The sequence below is a fragment of the Podarcis vaucheri genome, assembly GCF_965113315.1.
Source record: "Podarcis vaucheri genome assembly, chromosome: 7".
Taxonomy (NCBI): domain Eukaryota; kingdom Metazoa; phylum Chordata; class Lepidosauria; order Squamata; family Lacertidae; genus Podarcis; species Podarcis vaucheri.
Genome location: NC_138765.1, coordinates 24,549,818 through 24,574,362, shown reverse-complemented (window position 1 = coordinate 24,574,362; position 24,545 = coordinate 24,549,818). Strand labels below are relative to the sequence as shown.

Genomic DNA, 24,545 nt, shown 5'->3' with positions numbered 1-24,545 from the left:
CAGAGCCTTAAAGCAGTGAGCGGATATAGAAAAATAGATGCATGAGGGATATCGAACCGGGGTCACCAAATGCCAAGGTGTTGGGGGTTTTTTTTGCATATGGGTCTGATAATGTTTCCTGTGGCAGTGCACAGGTTCATAGCCAAATTTTAGGAACAAGATGAAAGAAAAAAATACTGAGCACTGGTATGCACTGGTTTGGGATGTTGCATTCTAAGAAAAAGCTTGCTGAAGGAGGAGCAACAGAGTGAGAAGAGATGGGTGTTTTCTGTGAAACGTGACCCTGCTTTATTGACTTCATAAAAGAAGGTCAGCTGTGATGTTTCTTCTCAGTTCCTGCAGGTTGTGCTTTTATTGAATGTGTTCCTGGTTATGTGTGTATGTTTTTAAAGGCATACAGTGGTACCTCGGGTTACAGACACTTCAGGTTATAGACTCTGCTAACCCAGAAATAGTACCTCAGGTTAAGAACTTTGCTTCAGGATGAGAACAGAAATCGCGCAGCAGCAGCGGGAGGCCCCATTAGCTAAAGTGGTACCTCAGGTTAAGAACCATTTCAGGTTAAGAACAAACCTCCAGAACGAATTAAGTTCTTAACCCGAGGTACCACTGTATTTTAAAAGGCAGTTGTGGGAAGAAGAATCAAGGCCATTTTGAATGGCAGAACTGAAGGAGCCAAATAAATATTAAAAGGAAGAGCTCCACAATTGTAGGGTCACTACTAAGAAGTGTGCTCACCAATAGATTTTGTCAGTAAGCAGACATGGATTACCTGAGACACAGGTCTTGGATTAAGGGCAGGGTTGTATGGTTGGTCCTTGAGGTAACCCAGTCCCAAATTGCTAAGGGCTTTAAAGGTGAACCCCACTGCTTGGAATCAAGCTCAGAAGTGAACTGTTGACTAATGCAAGTGACAGAAAAGTTGTGTTGCACACCCAGAACTTCTGTCTCTCATTAACGTCCTAGCAGCTGCACTTTGCTCCAGATGTTTCCATCCTGGCATAATGTTGGAGCAAAACAAATGCTGCTTCAGAGGACTTAAGTTTGTTTTTCTCTGTTTGTTTTAAAAAGGTCTTTTCTCCGCTTCTCAACTCCAGGTTTTGGTTCTTCAAATTCCTGATACTAATTGGAATAACAGTGGGGGCCTTCTATATTCCTGATGGACCGTTCACATCTGGTAAACAAAACCTTGTATTTGCATTCCTGACTTGCAAAGGGGCTGTGATGTACAGTAGCTTTTGTGTGTGTGCTGCTCTACATAAGGTGGGGTTGGATACTTTCTGTCCTACGAAAGCTAAGAAGAAGGGTAGTCAGAGCCATTCTTTGTCCCTGTCCCCCTCATACACCAGTGCCTCAGGATGGGAAGTAGTAGCTGTACCTTCTCTGCTGGGTGGCTTTGAGCCATCCACCATTTTTATTTCCACCAGGCAATGCTACATCTGGGGCATTGTGGGTAATTAAAATGGCAGGCAGCTCGCAAGCTCAGCTGCCTGGTGCAAGTTGCTCAGAGCTGTGTCAAAGGTGAGTCCTGCTGAGTCTTTAGAAGCAGTGTGAATAGAAGGGAACAGATGCTTTCCATTCTTGGTTTTTTAAAGCACTCTCTCTAATCCTCTTTAGCTTCTGAGCTTTCAGCAATGAGTCCTGCAATATTATTATTGTTTTCTTCCACGAACCACCTGGGGTAGCGATACTCTTATTGCTGACAGTGGGTTGTACTCAATATTTATTCGGCTCAGAGCAGACACATCAAAATCAAAGGATGCAACTAACAAGTTCTTTGATTTTAATGGGTCTACTCTGAATAGGATTAATGGTGGATACTGGGAGGAGTCCTTTGCTGGATCCCAAATGACACACAGCTGGCACGCAAGAGTATTCACAGTTTCCATTTCCTTCTGAGTAGTAAACAACAGCGGAAGAACTGATTCCTTGCTTCCTCTTCATGAGTGATTGCACTCTAATAGCTGCTATTATCCACATCAGTTAAGAAGCTGTGGATCAGGAAATTCAGGATTTGAACCTTACTTCTGGCCTTAGGCAAGGTTCTATCTTGTTCTGTCTGTCTGTCTGTCTGTCTCTCTGTCTCTCTGTCTCTCACATGAGATTGGGACCCACCACAGATGGGTCTCTCAGCCTTTCCCTTAATTCTTCACCAAGGCTTTATCCATTACGAAACATCTTTTTCTGGTTCTGTAGACCTGCTGTAAGATCACAATAAGAGCCCTACTGGATGTAGCCAAGGGCCTATCATCCAGCGCCCTGTTCTCACAGTTTTGAGCTATTTTTAAGGAAATTCACCAAAATCTATTCTACTGACATATGAATCCCAGCTATGTCCGGGAAATTACAGACGTACGGGAACCCTAATACAATTTTTACATCCCCAAAGGATACCTGTTTAAAACTCCATATCGGCAGCTTGTGGATAATAAACAATAACTCATATTTCTTTCTTTCTCTCCCCACCTCTGCTTTATACTTTTCTTCTCTCAAATAAGTTTGGTTCTACTTTGGAGTAGTCGGCTCTTTCCTCTTCATCCTCATCCAGCTCATCCTCTTGATTGACTTTGCACATTCCTGGAGTCAGATTTGGCTGCACAATGCGGATAATGGCAACTCAAAATGCTGGTATGCAGGTCAGTATGGAACACTTATTTACATGTGTGTAAAATTGATGTGCTCTGTGTGTGGGTTCAGACAAGCGGGTTCCTTGGTGGGCATCGAGAGGAGCATCTGAGAAGATTGTGGTGCCCACGAGTACCACCACTGAAGGCTCCAAGAACAGACTGTTGCTGGGTTCTCTACCCCCACCCCTTTGTGTTAAATTGATATGTTAAAGGTAAAGGGACCCCGGACCATTAGGTTCAGTCGTGGCAGACTCTGGGGTTGCGGCGCTCATCTCGCTTTATTGGCCGAGGGAGCCGGCGTACAGTTTCCGGGTCATGTGGCCAGCATGACTAAGCCGCTTCTGGCGAACCAGAGCAGCACATGGAAACGCCGTTTACCTTCCCGCCGGAGCCGTACCTATTTATCTACTTGCACTTTGACGTGCTTTTGAACTGCTAGGTTGGCAGGAGCAGGGACCGAGCAACGGAAGCTGACCCCATCGCAGGGATTCGAACCGCCGACCTTCTGATCGGCAAGTCCTAGGCTCTGTGGTTTAACCCATAGCGCCACTCGCGTCCGTAAAAAAAATTATATGTTGGGTCTCTCCTATTTCATATTTTCCTAATGATGTCATCATACTGCAGTTTGTGTAGACACTGACAGATGGCGCTGTGAACTACAGCATGGTAACAGACTGGGTTCTCAAGAGCTCCTGGGCCACCGCAGCAGTGTTGGAGGGCAAGGAGGAGGGAACTGGGAGTGGGCAAGCTGAGATTTGGTCTGAGCGGAGGGGTGAATTTGGCAAGGGTTGGTGAGTGAAGTATGCAGGGGTCAAGCCAATAGTATGCTATATTTTTCTATTAGTATTTTTCTGCTCTCTTAGCCACTCCAAGAACATAAATATATGTCAAACAGTGCAGGATATAAACTGTGTGTATTGGTTCTAATTAGTCACTGTGGATCCTCCTCTTTCAAATAATTTCTTTTAGTTATAATCAAACCTAGTGGGAATAATAATAATAATAATAATAATAATAATAATAATAATAATAATAATTATTTATACCTTGCCCATCTGGCTGGGTTTACCCAGCCACTCTGGGCGGCATGCAACATAATATTAAAATACAATATTCTATTAAACATTAAAAGCTTTCCTAAACAGGGCTGGCTTCAGATGTCTTCTAAAAGTCTGGTAGTTGTTTTTCTCTTTGACATCTGGTGAGAGGGCGTTCCACAGGGCGGGTGCCACTACTGAGAAGGCCCTCTGCCTGGTTCCCTGCAACTTGGCTTCTCGCAGTGAGGGAACCGCCAGAAGGCCCTTGGCACTGGACCTCGGTGTCCAGGCAGATCGGTGGGGGTGGCGACGCTCCTTCAGGTATACTGGACCGAGGGTATAAGCAGACCCACCAAGAACCCCTCCCAAATATGTTGAGTGTAACAAGATCCTATCCTGATTTCTATTGTAAGTGCCATGTTTTCCCCTGCTTCATTTTGTTATCCCTCCCCTTGCTTTTTTAAAATTAAAAAGCAACGCACAGACTGTCCTACTGCAAACAGATAAGCTCCCACTCCATTCCATTGCGTGGGGAGAGACATTGGATCAGGGCAAGGAACCAGCATGGTTTTGTTTTAAAATCTGGTTCCTCTGAGCATCTTGCAAGCATCCCTCTTACTGCAGGGATGGGGAATCTGTTGCCCTTAAAACGTCATTGGGCTGCAGCTCCTACCATCACTGATCGTTGGCAACCCTGACTGAGGCTGATGGGAGTTGGGAGTCCAGTGCAATCTGGAGGATTGTGCATGACTGCTACACCTGTCCATATGCACACTTACTTTGGAACACCCATTGAACTCATTGGACTTAATTCTGAGTAGACTTGCATTTGATGGTGCCATTAGTATTGGCTCAAAGAGAACTTGCAAAAACAGCAGACGCAATGGAGAAAAATTCTAGGAAATGAAAGGATTGGATGAGGCTCTTACCAGATGCTTCCCCTACACATGATGGGGATGAGAACATGGCTTGCTTCTCCATCCTTCTCACTCCTCCAATACTATTGGAAGACCATGAATTAATATAATGGAGGAGCAGGTCAATTCTTTGTCCAGGGCAGCTGTGTACCAGCTCCATCAGGTACGCAGACTGAGACCCTACCTGCCTGCAGACTGTCTCACCAGAGTGGTACATGCTCTGGTTATCTCCCGCTTGGACTACTGCAATGGGACTACTTTTGAAGGTGACCTGGAAATACAACTAATCCAGAATGCAGCAGCTGGACTGACGGCTGGGAGTGGCCACCGAGACCATATAACACTGGTCCTGAAAGACATACATTTGCTCCCAAAATATTTCCGAGCACAATTCAAAGTATTGGTGCTGACCTTTAAAGCCCTAAACGGAGCGTCTCCACCCCATCGGTCAGCCTGGACACTGAGGTCCAGCGCCGAGAGTCTCCTAGTGGTTCCCTCCCTGTGAGAAGTGAGGTTACAGGGAACCAGGCAGAGGGCCTTCTCGGTAGTGGCGCCCGCCCTGTGGAACGCCCTCCCATCAGACATCAAGGACATAAACAACTATCTGACTTTTAGAAGACATCTGAAGGCAACTCTGTTTAGGGAAGTTTTTAATGTTTGCTATTTTATTGTGTTTTTAATATTCTGTTAGGAGCAGCCCAGGGTGGCTGGGGAAACCCAGCCAGATGGGTGGGAAATAAATGAATAAATGAATGAATGAATGAATGAATGAATGAATGAATGAATGAATGGATGAATTCAAATGTGGAGGGTGGGATTTGTGGCCTTCCAAAAGTGGTTGTACTACAACTTCCCCATTATTCCAGACCATCAGCCATGCTGCAGCTGCAGCTGATGGAGGTTTTAGTCCAGGGGTCAGCAAACTTTTTCAGCAAGGGGCCAGTCCACTGTCTCTCAGACCTTGTGGGGGGGCCAGACTATATTTTTTGGGGAAGGGAAATGAATGAATTCCTATGCCCCACAAATAACCCAGAGATACATTTTAAATAAAAGCACACATTCTACTCATGTAAAAACACCAGCTGGCCCCACAAATAACCCAGAGATGCATTTTAAATGAAAGGACGCATTCTACTCATGTAAAAACACGCTGATTCCCGGACTGTCTGTGGGCCAGATTTAGAAGGCGATTGGGCCGGCCCCGGCCCCCAGGCTTTAGTTTGCCTACCCATGTTCTAGTCCAACAGTGGGTGGAAGTCCACTTGTCCCCTGGTTTACTGGCAAGCTGTGTATTGACATCTCCCCCGCTTTCTTTTTTCAGCCCTCTTCATCTTCACGTTCCTCTTCTACGCTGTCTCCATTGCTGCGGTGGTGCTGCTCTATGTGTATTACACGAAGGCAGACGGTTGTACAGAAAACAAGGCGCTCATCAGCCTTAACCTCATCTTCTGTGTGATTGTGTCCGTGGTTTCCATCCTGCCCAAGGTCCAGGTAAGATGCTGTATTGAGAATCCAAGGCTACTCAGTGATGAACTTTGTGGAGCTCTCCCAGGTCCTGGTCTGGCATTCTAACCATGACACCACATTTCCTGACATTAATTCTATTAACTTGGGCCACCTTTGGAGCAAAGCTCACACTAGGTGGCTTGTGTATCAGAAAGATGCAACACAATGCAGTGAAAAACTAAAAAGTTTATAAGACAACCCCAGCTTTTTAATATATATATATAAAATTGATGTCTTGAGGGCCTAAGTCAGGCATCCCCAAACTTGGCCCTCCAGCTGTTTTGGGACTACAATTCCCATCATCCCTGACCATTGGTCCTGTTAGCTAGGGATGATGGGAGTTGTAGTCCCAAAAATATTTGAAGGGTCAAGTTTGGGGATGTCTGGCCTAAGTAGACATGACTTGAGATGTGTCTCTGCATTTGAAACACACACACACACACACACACACACACACACACACACAGTGAGTGTGTATCAACTGGGGTGTGCACATACTGCTAATTAAAAATATCAGAACAGTCGTGGACAGGGAATTTAACCTTTTCTTCCCCTACTGAAGTCCTGAGGCTCTGATCCACCCTGCCCCAAAAGCTAGTATTTAAAATACACACACACACACACACACACACACACACACACACACACTTGGGTGCTAGGGGAGGAAAGAATAAAATTACGTTTTTCTCTTTATATTTTTAAAAGCCCTAGCTGATGCAGTTTTATCTTAAAGACCACAGCAGCTCCCCTGTGTGTTGAATGCAAAGAAGCATTTAACATCGTGCCCCGTTCAGCCCTGATTTTTGCACCAAATATTCTTCGGTACTCTAAACAGGTGCTGTTCCTCTTCCTCTACAGGATGCCCAGCCTCACTCCGGGCTGCTGCAAGCCTCCATCATTACACTCTATACTATGTTCATCACCTGGTCGGCCTTGGCAAATGTCCCAAGTAAGTAGCACTTTTCCAACCATGAACTATTTCCTTTACTTTTATTCTTAATTCTGTGTATCCTGTTTTTTGTTTGCTTTTGTTTTTTTTAAGGAAAAACCATTGGGAGGAAAAGATCCAAAAGGGTTTACAAGCAAATTAAAACCACAGTAAAACAGAGTTCACAGAGAAAAATGAAAATGCCATATAAGAGCCTTCCCCAACCTGCTCTTGCTGGACTACAATTCCCATCACCACTGGATATTTTGATCAGGGCTGATGGAAGTTGTAGTCCAATAATGTAAGGAAAACACCAAATAGGGAAAGCCACTATAAGAAGACAGTTCTAAATTCAGTGGAAGGCTTGGACGTTTTTTAAAAAAACCTTAAGACTAATTGAACTAAGTTCAAGGCACATTCTCCAATTAAGGAGTCACCACTGAAAAGGCTCTTTCCTTTTCAGCCTGATCTTTAAGCATGCCTGCGGTTGTGTATACACCACCGTAAATGTACATTTGGGTAACACAGATCTGATTTCCCTGTGTGCACTTCCATGCATATTTGTGTGCAAACTTGCGCTTACTTCTTCATGCAGTGCATCGTTAAACTATAGAACTCGCTTCTGCAGGAGGTGGTGGTAGTCACCACCTGAGATGGCTTTAAAAGATGATTGGACAAATTCATGGAGGAGAGGGCTACAGATGGCTACTAGCCGTGATGGCTATGCTCTGCCTCCACGGCCAGAGGCAGTCATGCTTCTGAATACTACTTTCTGGAAACCACAGGAGAGGAGAGTGCTCTTGTGGTCAGATCCCGCATGCACGTTTCCCATTAGGGTATCTGGCTGCCCAGTATGAGAACAGGATGCTGGCTGGCCTGACCCAGCAGGCTCTTCTCGTGTGCTCAATGAACACACAAGACGTAACTGGCTACACTTTTGAATAAATAAGGTATACTATTCATTGTATCAAATTGTAGATTTCAACAGAAGTTCCACTGAATCCTTTCACACAGTCTAAGACAAGGATTTCCTAGGATGGCGAAACAAGGCTAATATTCCGGAAATCCTTGTCTGAGACTCTGTGAAAGGATTCTGTGGAACTGTAACAACCCTTCATGTGGATTATTGGACTCTAAGAACAGACAGGTGGATACCTATACATGTATGGACCTTATGTGTGAACTGACTAGAGAATGAACTGCTCCACTGGGTCTTCTGCTTTTTTCGTTGAACTTTATGAGACTTCCGTTGAAATCTACAATTTGATACAATGAATAGTATACCTTATTTATTCAAAAGTACAGCCGGTTACGTCTTGTGTGTTTATTGAGTATCTTTCACGTAACCATAGGTTTGTTGTTGTTGTTCTTATGTGCTGATATGAGTACAGTGGTACCTTGGTTTACAACCATAATCCGTTCCGGAGGCCTGTTTGTAAACCAAAACAGGTCGTAACCCAAGGCGCGCTTTCGCCAATGGGGCCTCCAAAAAAAATTTGTTCGTAATCCAAAAAAATGGGTTGTAATCCAAAAAAAGGTTGCAAAGCAGGACACGCACTTCCGAGTTTGACATGTTTGTAATCCAAAACGTATGCAAACCAAGGTACCACTGTACTTTCAGTTGAACTGTATCCCAGTGTTTACATTCCACACCAGTGGCTGGTGCTTGAAAGGATGTATTTGTACTCTGTACCCCTCAGTTAGTATACCCCTATCCTCCCTGGTCTAAGTTTTCTAAATAAAACCACATTGACTGAGTTAACTGTTGTGGCACTATTCTTGAGGAAGTGTCCACTTACATGCTTGTTTCCTTGCTGTTTTCACCCCATGTGCAGAAATCGGATGACTGTGTCTACAAGTCTGGGACCAGTATCCCCCTTTCCCCTCCTTAAAAGGAGGCTTTGGCAAAAGCAATGAGACAGACTTCAACCCAGTATCATGAGAAAAAAAACCCCAGAGACGATTCCAAGTTGGATCTCAGTCACTGTGTTCATTTTATGGAACTGATGCCAGTTTGTCTCCATGTCATGATGACATTTCTATCGTTTACCCCTCCCTGTTCAAACTTAGGATTTTGTTCCCTCTTTTTCCCGGAGAGATATTTATCTTGGCTTGAAAGACATGCCCTCTTGTTGTAGCTCAACCTGTTGTTTCTATTGACATTTGGGACAGCCGGGCATTGCCTTGTTTCTACTGCAGCCCACAGAATCTGTCTTCTCAGGTTCTTGGTTTGATGAGAAGTCTCATCTCTGCAGACCTGACAGCACAGAATACTTCCCCGGAAAGGATATGTGATTTATTTTCAGGGGGGTGAGAAGTTCTGAGTGTGCTTTTCCTGTGTGCAGGGTGTCTGGAAGGAAGTCGATCTGTTGTTCAGCAACGTCTGCAAAGCTCAAGGTTCCCCACACCTGTTTGAGATGTTTATCTGTTTTTCATTTGCAGACAAATACTGCAACCCGACCCTTCTGATCCGAATGGAAGGCAATGGCACCAGCACCCTTCCTGCTGGTGGACAACCAACTCAGTGGTGGGATGCTCCGAGCATTGTGGGATTGGTCATCTTCATCCTCTGCACGTTCTTCATAAGGTAGGAATCCATATTCATTTAGAAACCAAACTCATCTAACTTATTAGGTGTCTTGAAGGCCACGTTCTGCCCGGGGGCCTAAGGTTCTTCTGCTCTGCCATAGGCCCCTGGTATGGAGAATAGAGAGTTAGATGGTTCAAAGGACTGATTTTAATATGAGGCATCTTAATACATGAGCAAATGGTGCCTTGGTTCTCAAACTTAGTCCGTTCCGGAATTCCGTTCCAAAACTGGAGCGTTCCAAAACCAAGGCACACTTTCACATAGAAAGTAATGCAAAACGGATTAATTCATTCCAGACTTTTAAAACCAACCCCTAAAACAGCAATTTAACATGAATTTTACTTTCTAAAGTGAAGGCAATAATCAATGTACTGTACTATAAAATAAATAAGACAGTATTGTGGATGATAAAAATTAAAATTAATTTATTTTCTTACCTGCACTGATGATAATCATTGTTTGGATGGGGGGGCTTTTATCCATTTCCGCAGTCGCACAATCAATCCATCAGTAGCTGAATTGGGTTCCACACAGTCACAAAAACAAAATTACCAAAAAAGCCTCAAAAACAAAAACGCAAAATAAATAGAAAGCGCCATACTTAATTCGTTCTGGAAGTCTGTTTGACTTCCAAAATGTTCGAAAACCAAGGCACAGCTTCTGATTGGTGCAGGTGCCCCTGAAATAACAGCCGACAGCCGCATTGGGCATTCAGCTTCTGAAAAACATCTGAAAACTGGAACACTTACTTCCGGGTTTCTGGTGTTTGGGAACCAAGGCATTTGAGAACCAAGGTACCACTGTAGAACATAAGCGGAGAAAAAGAGTAAGAATTTCTGCCAATCACTTTATTTGCTACCCCACAGTAGACAGCTAGATAGAGGCATCTGTAATGTCTGTGGCAGAGCCATTCCTAGACCAAGAACAGGATTCTAAGCTGCTGTGGTTTAAACATAGACTACTCCACCCCAGGGCTTACAAAGAATTGCAGAAGGAAGAGCACTCTATATAGCTGTGAGTGAGGAAAGTACTCTAGAATGAGCCTCTGTGTTTGACAAGCATAGCCTCAACTCACATCCTTATTTCTATGAGTCCCAGGCTTCTGAATCCTTCAGACCTTGCACATCAGCCTGTCTGAGCCTATTCTACTTTATGTATATCCTGCCTAAAGGATAGCACTCAGAACTGGTTGCTTGCTGATCTCGCACATGATAGACTCAAAGTACATTGAGCTTATGTTAGCTTCCAGTCTCCCTCTGCTGGCAACGAGTAGTAAATCCCTCCCCCTGTTAACTGAAGAAAAGCTGTGTGCATAGCTGTCTATAAACATAACATTATACAGTCATACCTCGGGTTACAGACGCTCCAGCTTGCGTTTTTTTGGGTTACAAACCCACCGAAACCCGGAAGTACCGGAATGGGTTACTTCTGGCTTTCAGCAGTTGCACATGCACAGAAGTGCTAAATTGCGCTTTGCGCATGCGCAAAAGCACCGAATCGCAACCCGCACATGCGCAGATGCACCGCTGTGGGTTGTGGCCACTGCGGGTTGCGAATGTGCATCCTGCACGGATCATGTTCACAACCCAAGCATCCATATATATATATAGATATTGTCAGGGGTTCAGGAGCAGAGGCAAGGGCAAGGGAGGAAACAGAGAGCGAGGGGGAGGAGGCAGAAGAAAAGATGAGTGATGACGACGACCCGAGATCTCCGAGTCTTTCCAGTGAATCAGAAGATTCACAGAAAGGAGCATCAGTGGCCAGGGCAAGGGGGGAGCCTAGGGGGACACCCCAGGAAGATAGAGCCAGAGGGGACTCAGAGGGGAGCAGTTGGAGATCGGGACCAGCGTCACCAACAGAGAGCAGGGGAGAGGAAGGGGGCCAGGGATCAAGCGCTGGCAGCTCACAACAGGAGGGAGGGCACGAGTCAGGAGTGGCCACACCTCCATCAGGGAGCGAAGAAACGGTCAGACGGAAAGTGGAAGGTTGGGCGCGCGCGCCAAGTTCAAATGCACAGGGAAGTGACGCAGTAGGCAGCCCGGAGAGGGAGCCAGGTCCTAAGCCCGGCGCAAGGAGACAGAAGGGTCCGGGGGGTCGGCGTCGGAGGAGTCCCGGAGGGAGGAGACCCCGGGGGGCAGAGGGACCCAGAGGAGAACAGTCAGGCGGAAAAGGTGGAGCAGGGCTAGGATATTAAGTTGGTGTACAGGAGGCGGGGACCCAGACAGAGCTTCGCCGATCTAACCATAAGACGTAGAGTTGCACGCAGCAGCTTGAGAATGGGAACTGTAACTCAATAAAGACTTTTACTTAATGATCGCTGGCTAGCGTGATCCTCTGTGAGCTAGGATCGGGGAGCAACTCTGACAGATATATATATATATATTCAGGCACATAGTGGTGTATGCATATGCACTCAAAACAGCACCAAAAACGAGGGACGAAGGGGCATGCAACTGATGTTCTTCTCCTTGCTTTGCCAAAGCATCCGCTCCTCGGACCACGTCGAAGTGAACAGGATGATGCTGACGGAGGAGAGCCCAGCTATGATCGAAGGGGGCAATGCTGGCTTTGAAGGCGAGGCGCGCCGGGCTTATGACAACGAAGAGGATGGAGTGACGTACAACTACACTTTTTTCCACATCTGCCTCTTCCTGGCCTCCCTCTACATCATGATGACGCTCACAAACTGGTACAGGTGAGTGCAACTCTCGCTCCCTGCAGGAGGATGGAACAGAATTATTCTCTGTTTGCTCCCAAGGGCAGGAGCAGTGCCTGGTGGGTGGAAATCTACAGGAAAGCAGACTTTGGGGAAACGCTGAAAGAAAATAGCAGGGCACATTGTTTAGTGTGGCACTTTGGAACTCCTTGCCTGTTTATATCAGGCTGATGCCTTCACTGTACGCTTTTTAACACCTGCTAAAAGCGCTTTTGTTTAAATAAGCCTACTCAGGTGCTTAGAAAGTTGACGTGAATTTTAATTTGTTTTCGCTTTTAATTTTTTCAACGTCTTAGCATGATAGTTGTCAGTTCTTCTTATTTATAATTTTATTGTGTTATCTTTTAGGTAAACCGCTTCGAGGTTTGTTGTTTTTTCAATCAAGCAGTGTATAAATTTGATAAAAAATATAATAAATAATAAAATAGCAGAGGCATGCATGTCCACCTCAAATCCAGGCCCAATATGGCACTTCAGAACTGTTCTAATTTGGGGGTTGACCAAACCTTGATCTGGGCACCAAATCGATGTTGAACCAACCCCAAGGTTTTATTAGGGTTTTAAACCGGGGCAACCTGGGACAACCCAGAGCTTTTTCCACCTGATCTGGCTGAAACTGATTCATTTCAGTATCTGGGTTTCTCCTGGATTGGTTGCACAGCCCCAGAAAATGAGAAACAGAGAGCAGACTGGCGGGCTCTCCTTTGCTGGAGGTCCTTAAGCAGAGGCTGGATGGCCATCATGTCAGGGATGCCTCAGTTGCAATATCTGCATTGTAGATCTTACACTGAGGAAGAGATGGCCTAGAATGCTTCCAATGACCCTTCCATGTTAATTCTCTGGTCTGGTTCCTTCCCGGTTGAGATTACTCAGATGCACTGAAGGTGAGTCTGCATTTTGAAGACCCTTTGGAAATGCAGGATGTGGCTGGCTGGGTTTTGCCAGCCTGTGCACATTTTGTTGGCATAGTTTTTATTTTATTATCTCATTTCACCTATTTATAGCCTACCTTTCTCCCAAGTTGGGATTCAAGGCAAGCTTGCAACGTTTTAAAAATATGATTATAAAATGCAAAGGAAGGAAAGCAGGCTAGTTTTCAGAATAGTTAAATTGCAAGGAAACACATTAAAATACCAGTTGCCCCCATAGCAGCCTGGGGGTCAACATCATTTCCACCCAGCTGCCAAAGGCCTATTTAATTAAGAAGCAAAATTTCAGCAGGGCATCCCTAAAGTAAAAGAGAGAGAGAAAGAGAGAGAGAGAGAGAGAGAGAGAAATGAACACACACACCGGTGGAACAGATAGAATTTCCTAGGCTTATGGGGTATATAGAAATTGGTCTCTTCTTCTGAGAGTTCTAGTGTTCTACTTTGCCCACTACTGTTGCCTAGGTAACAAGGATGGCGCATCAGTTCTCCAAGATCAAGCACTTTTTTTTTTGGTGAGGAGGAAGGAGAGAGTGACCCCCATGAAGTCTAGAGGAGCAGATGGGAAGAGTTGCCTATGCATGTGCTCCAGGGAGAGGCCATTGTGAAACAGCCCCCCCCCCGCTTGTTGCAGAATCCCTGCTTGGAGTTTTCAAACTCTGCCTTGCTTGACTGTACACCCATACCTGGCGCCCCTCCCATTCCCAGTTGTGAGCACCTGACTATTTATAGCCCATGACTCACTGCCATCGCACCAGGCGTGACCTGTACTCCTGCCAGTGTGTTCTGCAGTGCCTTCGCTCTGAACGTTTCGTTGTCTCGGTGAGATTGGCGGCACGGTGGAAGCCGGTCTGTGACAGCAGACGTCTCTCCCGAAACCCCCCCTCCTTCCACCCTCTCCAGTGCTCGGTTTCTGAATGAAAACTGACTCGAGAGGGTTTTTTCTGGGATCATTTGCAAGGACAGGCGTAGAAAGCAACTGCAACCATGAGGCAGCAAGCAAAGCACGAAGACACAGCTTGCCACAAGTGCTTCGTGGGGGAAAGAAGGGGCTCCTGGCTCTCCTCTAATGGATAAAAGGCAGAAGAAAGTACCGTATTTTTCGCTCTATAACACGCAGATTTTTTCTCCTAAAAAGGAAGGGGAAATGTCTGTGCGTGTTATGCAGCGAATATGTGGTCCCTGGAGCCGAAAAATAAGGCAAAAATCAAACCGCGCTTCAGGGAGAAGGGAGCTCCGTGAGACAGGAAGCTGCTGCTTTCCTGCATTCTGCCTCAGGGTCTTACTGCCCGCCCTCTCTGTTTCGTTGCTGTGTTTGCTCAAACGGAACAAAGAGCAGGGAAAGCCCCTCCCCTCCAGGCAAGTAGAGAGGAAAGCAGAGCGTCGCTCTATCCTGTCCCTGCTCCGGAGGGAACAATGTTTGTGAAGGGAGAGAGATTACAGGTTCGGCTTAAAATTCTGATTTGACTTCCTGCTTTTTGTTTTTGGAGACACACAGCATTCAAATATGCTTTCTTCCATTTAAAAGGATGAAATCCTTAAACAGTGGCTGGCTTGTGTGGGTGGGTGGGGGGAAACTTTTGCCTTCCTTTCCTCACGTTATAGCCCTCTCCTGCATTCTTAGCCTTCTGTGTTTTTCCTTCCCTCCCCACTTAAAATGTGGTTACAAAGCATGGATCCACATGGATCCTCAGGATCTTTGCATTGGGTCACCCCAAATTCACCATCAGAGCACACAGCATGTCCATGGCTACAGCCTGCCCCCCCAAAATCACACACCCATTGTTGCCTGGGGCTGCAATGGTGCAAAAACGTGGTTACAAAGCATGGATCCACATGGATCCTCAGGATCTTTGCATTGGGTCAGCCAAAATTCACCATCAGAGCACACAGCATGTCCATGGCTACAGCCTGCCCCCCCAAAATCACACACCCATTGTTGCCTGGGGCTGCAATGGTGCAAAAACGTGGTTACAAAGCATGGATCCACATGGATCCTCAGGATCTTTGCATTGGGTCAGCCAAAATTCACCATCAGAGCACATAGCATGTCCATGGCTACAGCCTGTCCCCCCCAAAAAAAATCGCGCACCCACTGTTGCCTGGGGCTGCAATGGTGCAAAAACGTGGTTACAAAGCATGGATCCACAGGGATTCTCAGGATTTTTGCATTGGGTCACCCCAAATTCACCATCAGATCACATGTCTGTGGCCACAGCATGAAGCACAAAAATGATACGTCCACTGTTTCATTCAGAATATTTTCCCCCTTGTTTTCCTCCTCTAAAAACGATGTGCTGTTATGGTCAGGTGCGTGTTATAGAGCGAAAAATATGGTAAATAGATAGATAGATAATTTATTATGGTCAGAGACCTGTTTATAAAACACACTTGGGGGTACAATCCCAGAACGAAAACAAACAATTAAAACAATGTACAACAATAAATTTAAAATTTATAAATGTGATAAGCATATAGACATTAAAACTTTAAGATAAGCTACCGCAGAGAGATGACCCCGAGTCACCCATGGAACCAAGTTTGGGGATTTTCTTAGCGAACTAGTTTGAGTCAGGGGATGGTCTGCGCCTACAGATCTGTACACAGAATCTGGCGACCATCCAGGTTGTCTTATGATCTTTGCCTAACAGGAAAAGGTTGAATTTTTGCTTTTCTAGGAGGTCAGCGAGCCTCACCAGTAGGGGATCAATGGTCTTACTACGTGCCTCTTCACAAAAGGGACATCTAAAGAACAAGTGTTCTGGGCTTCCTATATCCCCCAATGAACAGGCGCAAAGTCTCTGAGCATATGGGACTTTTTAAAGGCTCCTTTCAGGACCGGCGAGGGCAAGCAGAAGAAAGTACTTCTTCACACACTTAAACTGTGGAACTCCCACAGGAGGCAGTGTTGGCCATCAACTCAGATGGCTTTAAAAGAGGGCTGGTCAGATTCATGGAGGAGAAAGCTATCAATGGCTATTATGCATGTTTGGAGGCAGTCATATTTCTGAATCCCCATTTCTGGGAACCACAGGACAGGAGTGTTGCTCTGGTCCTGCTCACAGGTGGGCAGCCATTGTGGGAACAGGATGCTGGACTAGATGGGACATTGGCCTGATCCAGCAGGCTCTTCTTCTGTATTTACGTTAATTCTAAAGGCCTAAACTAAACTGTCATTTTAAAGGCCTAGTATGCAATGTTAGGGACGCGGGTGGCGCTGTGGGTTAAGCCACAGAGCCTAGGACTTGCCGATCAGAAGGTTGGCGGTTCAAATCCCCATGACAGGGTGAGCTCCCGTTGTTTGGTCCTTGCTCCTGCCCACCTAGCAGTTCGAAAGCACGTCAAAGTGCAAGTAGATAAATAGGTACCACTCTGGTGGGAAGGTAAATGGCATTTCTGTGCGCTGTTCTGGTTCGCCAGAAGCGGCTTAGTCATGCTGGCCACATGACCCGGAAGCTGTACGCTGGCTCCCTCGGCCAATAAAGCGAGATGAGCGCCGCAACCCCAGAGTCAGTCACGACTGGACCTAATGGTCAGGGGTCCCTTTACCTTTACCTTATGCAATGTTACCAGAGGCAGAGAATGCAAAAGTTGTCCAGAAGATAAAGAACAATTTGGATTTTTATATCCCTTCTTAAATAGGTCAATGGTGGAGTTCGGCGTTAGGGGTTGCCTGATGGATCTGGGCTTTCTGCAAAGCTGCTGTTGTGTTTTTTGCATTTGGGGGACTTGTAAACAGTATTGCATCAGCTCCCTATCTAGATAGCAGCTGCAGTCCAGCTGTGCACAGATGCTGCCTTAATTTTTTCTTTTAAAAAAATGTTCAACCGTGCACAGGAAGAATACAAGAATAATCTGAGCTATCCACGATGGGCTTCGTTCAGGAGGAGGGGGGCAGCCTGCTGAAGGCCACATCGCTCACTGTCCCAAGTGTGTAGAACTCAGGGGTTGCCAGTGTTTTGGAGCCCATGCTCATGTTTGCAAACTGGAGAAAGCATCGTGGCCATTGCTGAAGCCTGTGCACACAAACCTTCTTCTCCGCCAGCAAAAGCGTTTGCTTTTCTTCAAGCTGGTGTGAGAGAGACTGAGAAACAGAGATCTTTTGGGAACATGCAGCTGGGGAGCTAAGGGCTGTGTCCAAGGAACTGCTGACACGTTCCTCTTCCGAGCACTTTCATTTGCAATGTGCGCCTGAACACTTGGAAGCGGAAACTGTGTTGATACCTCTTGGAGAGCCAGCGAGAAGACCCAGGGTTCCAATCTCCACTCCACTGTAAAACCCACTGCGTGACAACGGGTCACTAATTCTCTTTGACTAGCCTACCTCACAGAGTTGTTGTGAGGACCCAGTTACTGGGAGGGCAGGGAAACCCATGATGTATATCTGCACTTGAGATGGGACATGGTTGGCAAGTGATGGCAAGGCTGATGCGGGATGCAATATTTTTCAATCTTATCTTAATCCAGATACTTGATTTGTTTCTGTGTTCTTTCCTCAGACCTGAAGCAAACAACCAGGTGCTGACCAGCCCTTGGACTGCGGTCTGGGTGAAGATTTCTTCCAGCTGGGCTGGGCTTCTCCTGTACGTCTGGACTTTGGTAGCCCCCATTGTGCTTCCAGATCGCGACTTCAGCTGAAAGCTGTCTGTAGTGCCACACCATTTGTGCTATGCAAAGAAGAAGTGTGTCTTGCTACGATGAAGGGGTTAACAAAGGAGACTCTTCGTTCCTTTACTTGAAATGTGGGCTCTGGTCCGAATGGGCACCGAAACTGTCCATGTAATCCCTTTTTGCTCTTTCAGCATCTAGGCAGATCTGCCACACTTGTGCCTTCGCCTGTTTCTTTTTCTCAAAGAATATGTTAAACAAAGGAAATGGGTCCACTTGTGTGTGATACTTGACACATATGTCATTATGGTTTTCTTTGCTGGGGGGGGGAGCAGTACAGATTAGGTTGCTGCTGCTCATGATGACCTCTATGCATGTTGCAAAAGGCCCTAAAGGTTGGCCGACCAGTTATTTTTCTAAAGAATGCTCAGCATGAGAATAACTTTGAATGTCTCTGTTTAAAGGAACCCTTTTGCCAATTTGCCTTATTGCAAGAATACCTCTTTGTTTTGGATAAATTTGTTTATTTTGATATGCAACTTTGTGTCACTTGGGAGTTTTCAATAAATGAATAGACTTGAGCATGAAATATACCAGCGCTGGAATTCTGCCAACGAGACCTGATGCCACTTATTCCCATGGAAGAAGTAGGATTTGTTGTTGTTGTTTAGTCGTTTAGTCCAACTCTTCATAACCCAGAGCACGCCAGGCACTCCTGTCTTCCACTGCCTCCCGCAGTTTGGTCAAACACATTTTGGTAGTTTCAAGAACATTGTCCAATCATCTCATCCTCTGTCGTCCCCTTCTCCTTGTGCCCTCAATCTTTCCCAACATCAGGGTCTTTTCCAGGGAGTCTTCTCAAAAAGTAAAGCTGGCATTTCATCGATGTAAACTGAATTGTTAGGGTTTGGCTCTTACACACAATGGCTGTGGTTGGGATTGGAGTAGAGGTTCTGTTGAGTATTCCATGTGTGAGACATTTTGCAAAATGGTGGGCATCAGTAGTCCAAACTTGGTAGCAAGAGGTAGAAGGAACATTTGTTTGCTCTTGGCTAGAGGGCTTGCAATAATAATAATAATAATAATAATAATAATAATAATAATAATAATAATAATAATAATAAATATATTATTATTTTATTATTTTTATTATTTTATTATTTTATTATTATTTTATTTATATTCCACCATCCCAAGCCAAAGCCGAGCTCAGAGCGGCTAACAACAGTAAAAATAGCACAATTTACATAAAATCACAGTCAAATTAATTGAAATACATTCTAAAATCAGTTCAGAATCAAATTAATGGCAAGGATGGAAGAATCCACATTTCATTTCGGTCATCTTTAAATTACTCCAAATCACAGCAAAAACAAACAAAAAACAACAACCCTATACAGGATTTTGAGAGAGCCATGAGCACATCTTCCCTCCCTGCATTGTTATTGACTTCTCATTCATCACTTTATACAAAAATGATCTCTGAAAGCATCATCATCATTATTAATGTTGGTGTCATCTATTGCAGCTCAACCACATAAAATACAAAATGGCTAAAAAATAAATCTGTTAACACCAGATAACAAAGAGGAGAAAATTCAATAAACTTCTTAAAAGTGCTTATACAACAATATTAAAATAATAATAATAACAACAAATTTTTATTTATATCCCGCCCTCCCCAGCTGAAGCCGGGCTCCCAATAGCTTTTGATAGGCTTATCCTCTACCACAAACTTGTCCAATTCCTCTATTAAAGGCATCCAGGCGTGTGACCTTGTGGCAAAGGCAGCCCATTAATTATGTCTTTGTGTGGTGAAGGACACCAGAAGCTCATAATAACAGGGCTGGAGGAGACCTTGTAGCCTGCTGAGACCATTCCTTACCTTGATCCAGGAAGTCCATGGCTGTCCAGTCTTGCTTGAAGACCCGGAGATGCTCTCGCTCCCATTAGAGCACATGTGGGCAGCATCTGAGTCTCATTTGGCCTTGGAGACCTTCAGCACAGCCTGTGCAGGTGCCCAAGCCACCAGAGTTTGCAGCATTGCTTCTCAGTTCATGCTCCTACAAGCCAATAGACTACCCCAGGACCAGGAACTTCATGCCTGGGGGCTGAATGTGGACATCTGAATCTCTCTCTCTGACCCTTGGAACTCTGCCTAGGCCACACACCTCTCTTATCCCAAGTGTTTTTGCCTGATTGGAATTTGTCCTTGAACACTGATAATACTTTTTGCCTGTGGTCCCATTCACCAGTAGCATGTGGGTCTCAGAAAAGGTGCCCAGAAAGCAATGCGACCCTCTGACTGAAAAATGTTGCCCACCGATTGGTTTGTTGAACAGAGCCAATTACTGACCATTGCTTGAGAAGCTGGCTTTGTTTCTGCAAAGCAGGTTGAAGATTAGGATTTGGCCGTAACACTAAACTGTGGTTAATCTAAAACATAAGTGGAAGCTTCTAATCATGCCAGGGCTGTGTCACAACTTGTCACTTCATGCTAAACCATGGTTTAGTGCTGTGTGCGCAAATTTGGCCTGATATCTTTTGCTATAACAACAGGCATTTGATGTATCATGGTTTTAGGGTTGCATTGGGTTTCCCTGGTTTCAGACTCCACCTCCTTGTCAGTGCCCATAACCAATGCCCAAAATGGATTTGGATTTTTCAAAGGCCATAGTTATTAGAAGGCAGATTTAAGCTACAGCTGTGGAAGAAAGGCTGCTATCACTCTCATGAACACTAGAGGGTAGCACTAGCCTAGGACAAGGAATCATGGTATGTTTTGCTAAAAGTGTGCTAAAAACACAGGGCAACTGAGGTCCTTTTTGCATAGCAGTCAAAGTAGCTTTCTATACTGGGGAAGGAACCAATGTTGGAAGATATTATCTTGTTGGATAGTTCAGAACAGTCTCAGCCCTCCTGATTTCTCTGAAGGTTCAAAACATAGCTGTCAACAGATTTGAAAATAAGGGACCAGCAGCCTCAAAAATAAGGGATCAGCAACCAAAATAAGGGATCAACAATTCCTTTGATAAAATACATATTTTGTTGCGTGCAAATGGCTTTAGATACCTATTAGGTCCATTAATTATCATATAGCATATATTCAACACAAAAAACAGCAACAATTTGTTGTTGACAAAGGACAGCTGGACATAGAAAGGGCCCCATTACCTTCAGTAGCTTTTTTAAGGGACATCATCAATAAGGGACAGCAGTGGGACATGGCGCTGGGATAAGGGACTGTCCCGCCAAATAAGGGACGCTTGACAGCTATGGTTCAAAAGGGGGGTGTGAGGTGATTGCCCACTCTAGATGTTCAATCTCCATGTATGCAAAAAGTATCTGGACAGCAAATAGATGCCCGTTATAAGTCTCTCTTTCTGTAGACCTCTTGTTTGGCCTTATGACTCTGTCCTTTCTGCTGGTGTGGCCAGGTGTGACTTGCAATCTGCTAAGTTGCCGGCAGCCCACGGTTCTATGTGTTGTCCCAGCCTGGTTGCAAGCATAGGATGTGATCGATCAATCTCTTGGGCCACCCCCTCAGCTCTAAATTCAGTGGTACCTCTCTAAAGCACCATTGCCACTCGGATGCAAGCAACTTCCTGCTTGAAGCTGATTCCTCTGCTGTGCTCTCATCACATGACGTGGTGAGCATGACCTGTCCTGTCCGTCTCTCCTAGGCGGCGATGCCGCTTAAGAGAATTAAAAGGCTTCCAGTGCAATTGTTTATCGAGCAGCATGTATCGACGTGCCCCTTCTGATGTGGTCGCTGGACAAAATAAGAAGCCGATTAGTGCCTTTCCAATAATCTCAAGGAGGCAGACTCAGTGACATCATTGGTATTGGCCACTAATGGGATTTTACTACAGTGTACACTCTTTTATCATAGGGACGCGGGTGGCGCTGTGGGTAAATGCCTCAGCGCCTAGGGCTTGCCGATCGAAAGGTCGGCAGTTCGAATCCCCGCGGCGGGGTGCGCTCCCGCTGCTCGGTCCCAGCACCTGCCAACCTAGCAGTTCGAAAGCACCCCCTGGTGCAAGTAGATAAATAGGTACCGCTTACCAGCGGGAAGGTAAACGGCGTTCCGTGTGCTGCGCTGGCTCGCCAGATGCAGCTTTGTCACGCTGGCCACGTGACCCGGAAGTGTCTCCGGACAGCGCTGGCCCCCGGCCTATAGATGTGAGATGGGCGCACAAACCCCAGAGTCTGTCAAGACTGGCCCATTCGGGCAGGGGTACCTTTACCTTTACCTTTACACTCTTTTATAAATATTAATATTTTTAATAGCCACCCAGTGGCTGAGGAAACCCAGCCAGATGGGTGGGGTAGAAAATTATTATTATTGTTGTTGTTGTTGTTGTTGTTGTTGTTGTTGTTGTTGTTGTTATTTAAACAATTCCATTGGAAGAAGAGATCTGTAGAGGGCAGGCCCACAGCTCAGTAGTAGAGCACCTTTGCATGCAAAAGGCACTGGGTTCGATTCTTGGCATCTCCAGGTAAGGCTGGGAGCATCTCCTACCCCAAACCCTGGAGAACCATGAAATGTTTTTATTAATTATTATTATTATTATTATTATTATTATTATTATTATTATTATTATTATTTTATTTATACCCTGCCCTCCCCAGCCAGAGCTGGGCTCAGGGCAGCTAACACCAATAAAATTACAATAAAACATAATGGGGGGGGAACCAGTTTATTAAAATACGGGTTAAAATACAATTTAAAATGCAGCCTCATTTTAATAGTAGCAACAACATTGCACATTTCCATGTATAGAGCGGTGAACACAATGAAAACATGAGAGCATGAGAAGATTCTGGCCTGACTGCACTGGCTGCCAATTAGCTCCCAGGCCCAATTCAAAGTGCTGGCTTTGACTTATAAAGCCTTCAATGGCTCAAGGACCGCCTCTCCCCATATAAACCGACCCAGACTCTTGTATTCCTCATCTGAAGCCCTTCTTCATGTGCCTCTTTCACATGAGGTCTGGATGGTGGCAAGACGAGAACAGGGCCTTTTCTACAGTGGCTCCCCATTTGGGGAATGCTCTCCCCAGGAAGGCTCACCTGGCACCTTCCTTATGACTCTTTAGCCACCAGGCAAAAACGTTCCTCTTCAACAAGGCCTTGGGTTGATTAATATTCTACAGCTGTTTAAATGTGTTTGTGGGAGGAGGAGGGGCTATTGCTTTGTTGATTTTTGTTGTAGTTATCTGTTTGTGGATTTATCAACATTTTATCTTATGAACCATTCTCAGTTTTCTTTATGAAGGGTGGTTTATAAATCTAACAAACAAACAAAAAACAAAAACAAAAACAATGGCCCATCTAATCCACCATCTTGTTGTCAAAGTGGCCAACCAGATGCCTTTGGGAGGCAAGCAGGACCCAGTCAGAAAAGCATTCTCCTCTCATGTGATTTCCAAGAACTGATATTTGGAATTATTTACAGTGAACCCACCTAAGGCACCTGTTTCATTCTACCTAATGACAGGGCCAGTGTGGGTGTGTCTACAGTTGTACCTCGGGTTAAGAACTTAATTCATTCTGCAGGTCCGTTCTTAACCTGAAACTGTTCTTAACCTGAGGTACTGTACCACTTTAGCTAATGGAGCCTCCCACTGCTGCCGCACAATTTCTGTTCTCATCCTGAGGTAAAGTTCTTAACTTGAGGTACTATTTCTGGGTTAGCGGAGTCTGTAACCTGAAGCGTCTGTAACCCGAGGTGCGCCTCTCTCTCTCTCTCTCTCTCTCTCTCTCTCTCTCTCTCTCTCTGTGTGTGTGTGTGTATAATTTGTGTGTTCATGCTGTTTGTTAGTGCGAGATTGGGCTTCGTTTTGTAATGTTGTTACAGCTTATGGCAGAAACAAATAAACTCATATGATTATCCCTGCTCCAAGTTACTCTTCTGAAAGGATTCAGTTGGGACCTGGAGCAATGCTTACGAGACTGCAGCCTGTTTTGCTGGGCGCATCAAATTTGTTAATTAATTAAGCAAGAATTATGTTCCTAATCCAATTGGTGGCATAAGTGAAGAACAATCTATTATGTGTGGTCCCCCCCCCTTCTTTGCCTACTCAGAGACCCAGGCAGGCAGTTCTTTATTAGCTTACTGATGTCAGCAAAAATTGGTTTTGAAAGGATGGGCAATAATGAGCATCTTTCTTTGACAAATGCAGATAGACACTAAATAGATGATGGCATACAATGAATAGATAGGGGTCTGTTCCAGCCACTGCATGCAACCTTGAACAACTTTCTGATGACTCCAGTGGGCTTAATGGTTTTCTAAGTGTTTTCTGCTTTCAAGAACCCCTTGTCTTAGAAAGAGGAGTAATTGAAATGTTGTCCATGCTTGTTTGGCATGAGCAAAGTATACAGAGCCAGGCAGGTCAAATGGAGGACATCAGTGGCGACTTTTTGAGTTGGTGTGGCTGACGTTTTTAAATGCCTGCATTCCCTACACTAGGAGTTGTACATCACTTATTTGGGGGGGGGAGAGAGAGTGAATTAAAACATGTGCAGAGAGCCTTGGTCTCAAGAGAGAAAGTTCAGTGCATTAGGGGGTAGAAGGAGCTGATTCCATGCAACTACAGTGGTACCTCGGGTTACATACGCTTCAGGTTATAGACTCCGTTAACCCAGAAATATTACCTCAGGTTAAGAACTTTGCTTCAGGAT

At 45.2% G+C, this 24,545-nt stretch overlaps 2 protein-coding genes across 2 annotated transcripts in view; both read left to right on the top strand.

Moving 5' to 3' along the window:
* Positions 1-18,449, top strand: part of SERINC2 (serine incorporator 2) — a 32,773-nt gene extending 14,324 nt beyond the window's left edge. The window contains exons 4-10 of the mRNA XM_082231778.1: positions 1,098-1,177; positions 2,499-2,636; positions 5,903-6,072; positions 6,946-7,036; positions 9,458-9,602; positions 12,091-12,303; positions 17,750-18,449. Of these exons, the coding sequence (XP_082087904.1) occupies positions 1,098-1,177; positions 2,499-2,636; positions 5,903-6,072; positions 6,946-7,036; positions 9,458-9,602; positions 12,091-12,303; positions 17,750-17,888 (976 nt within the window). The 3' untranslated portion in view covers positions 17,889-18,449. The remainder of the gene's footprint in view (positions 1-1,097; positions 1,178-2,498; positions 2,637-5,902; positions 6,073-6,945; positions 7,037-9,457; positions 9,603-12,090; positions 12,304-17,749) is intronic.
* ZCCHC17 (zinc finger CCHC-type containing 17) overlaps positions 1-24,545 on the top strand; it is a 351,579-nt gene that overhangs the window by 72,145 nt on the left and 254,889 nt on the right. The gene's annotated exons all lie outside the window — the stretch shown is intronic.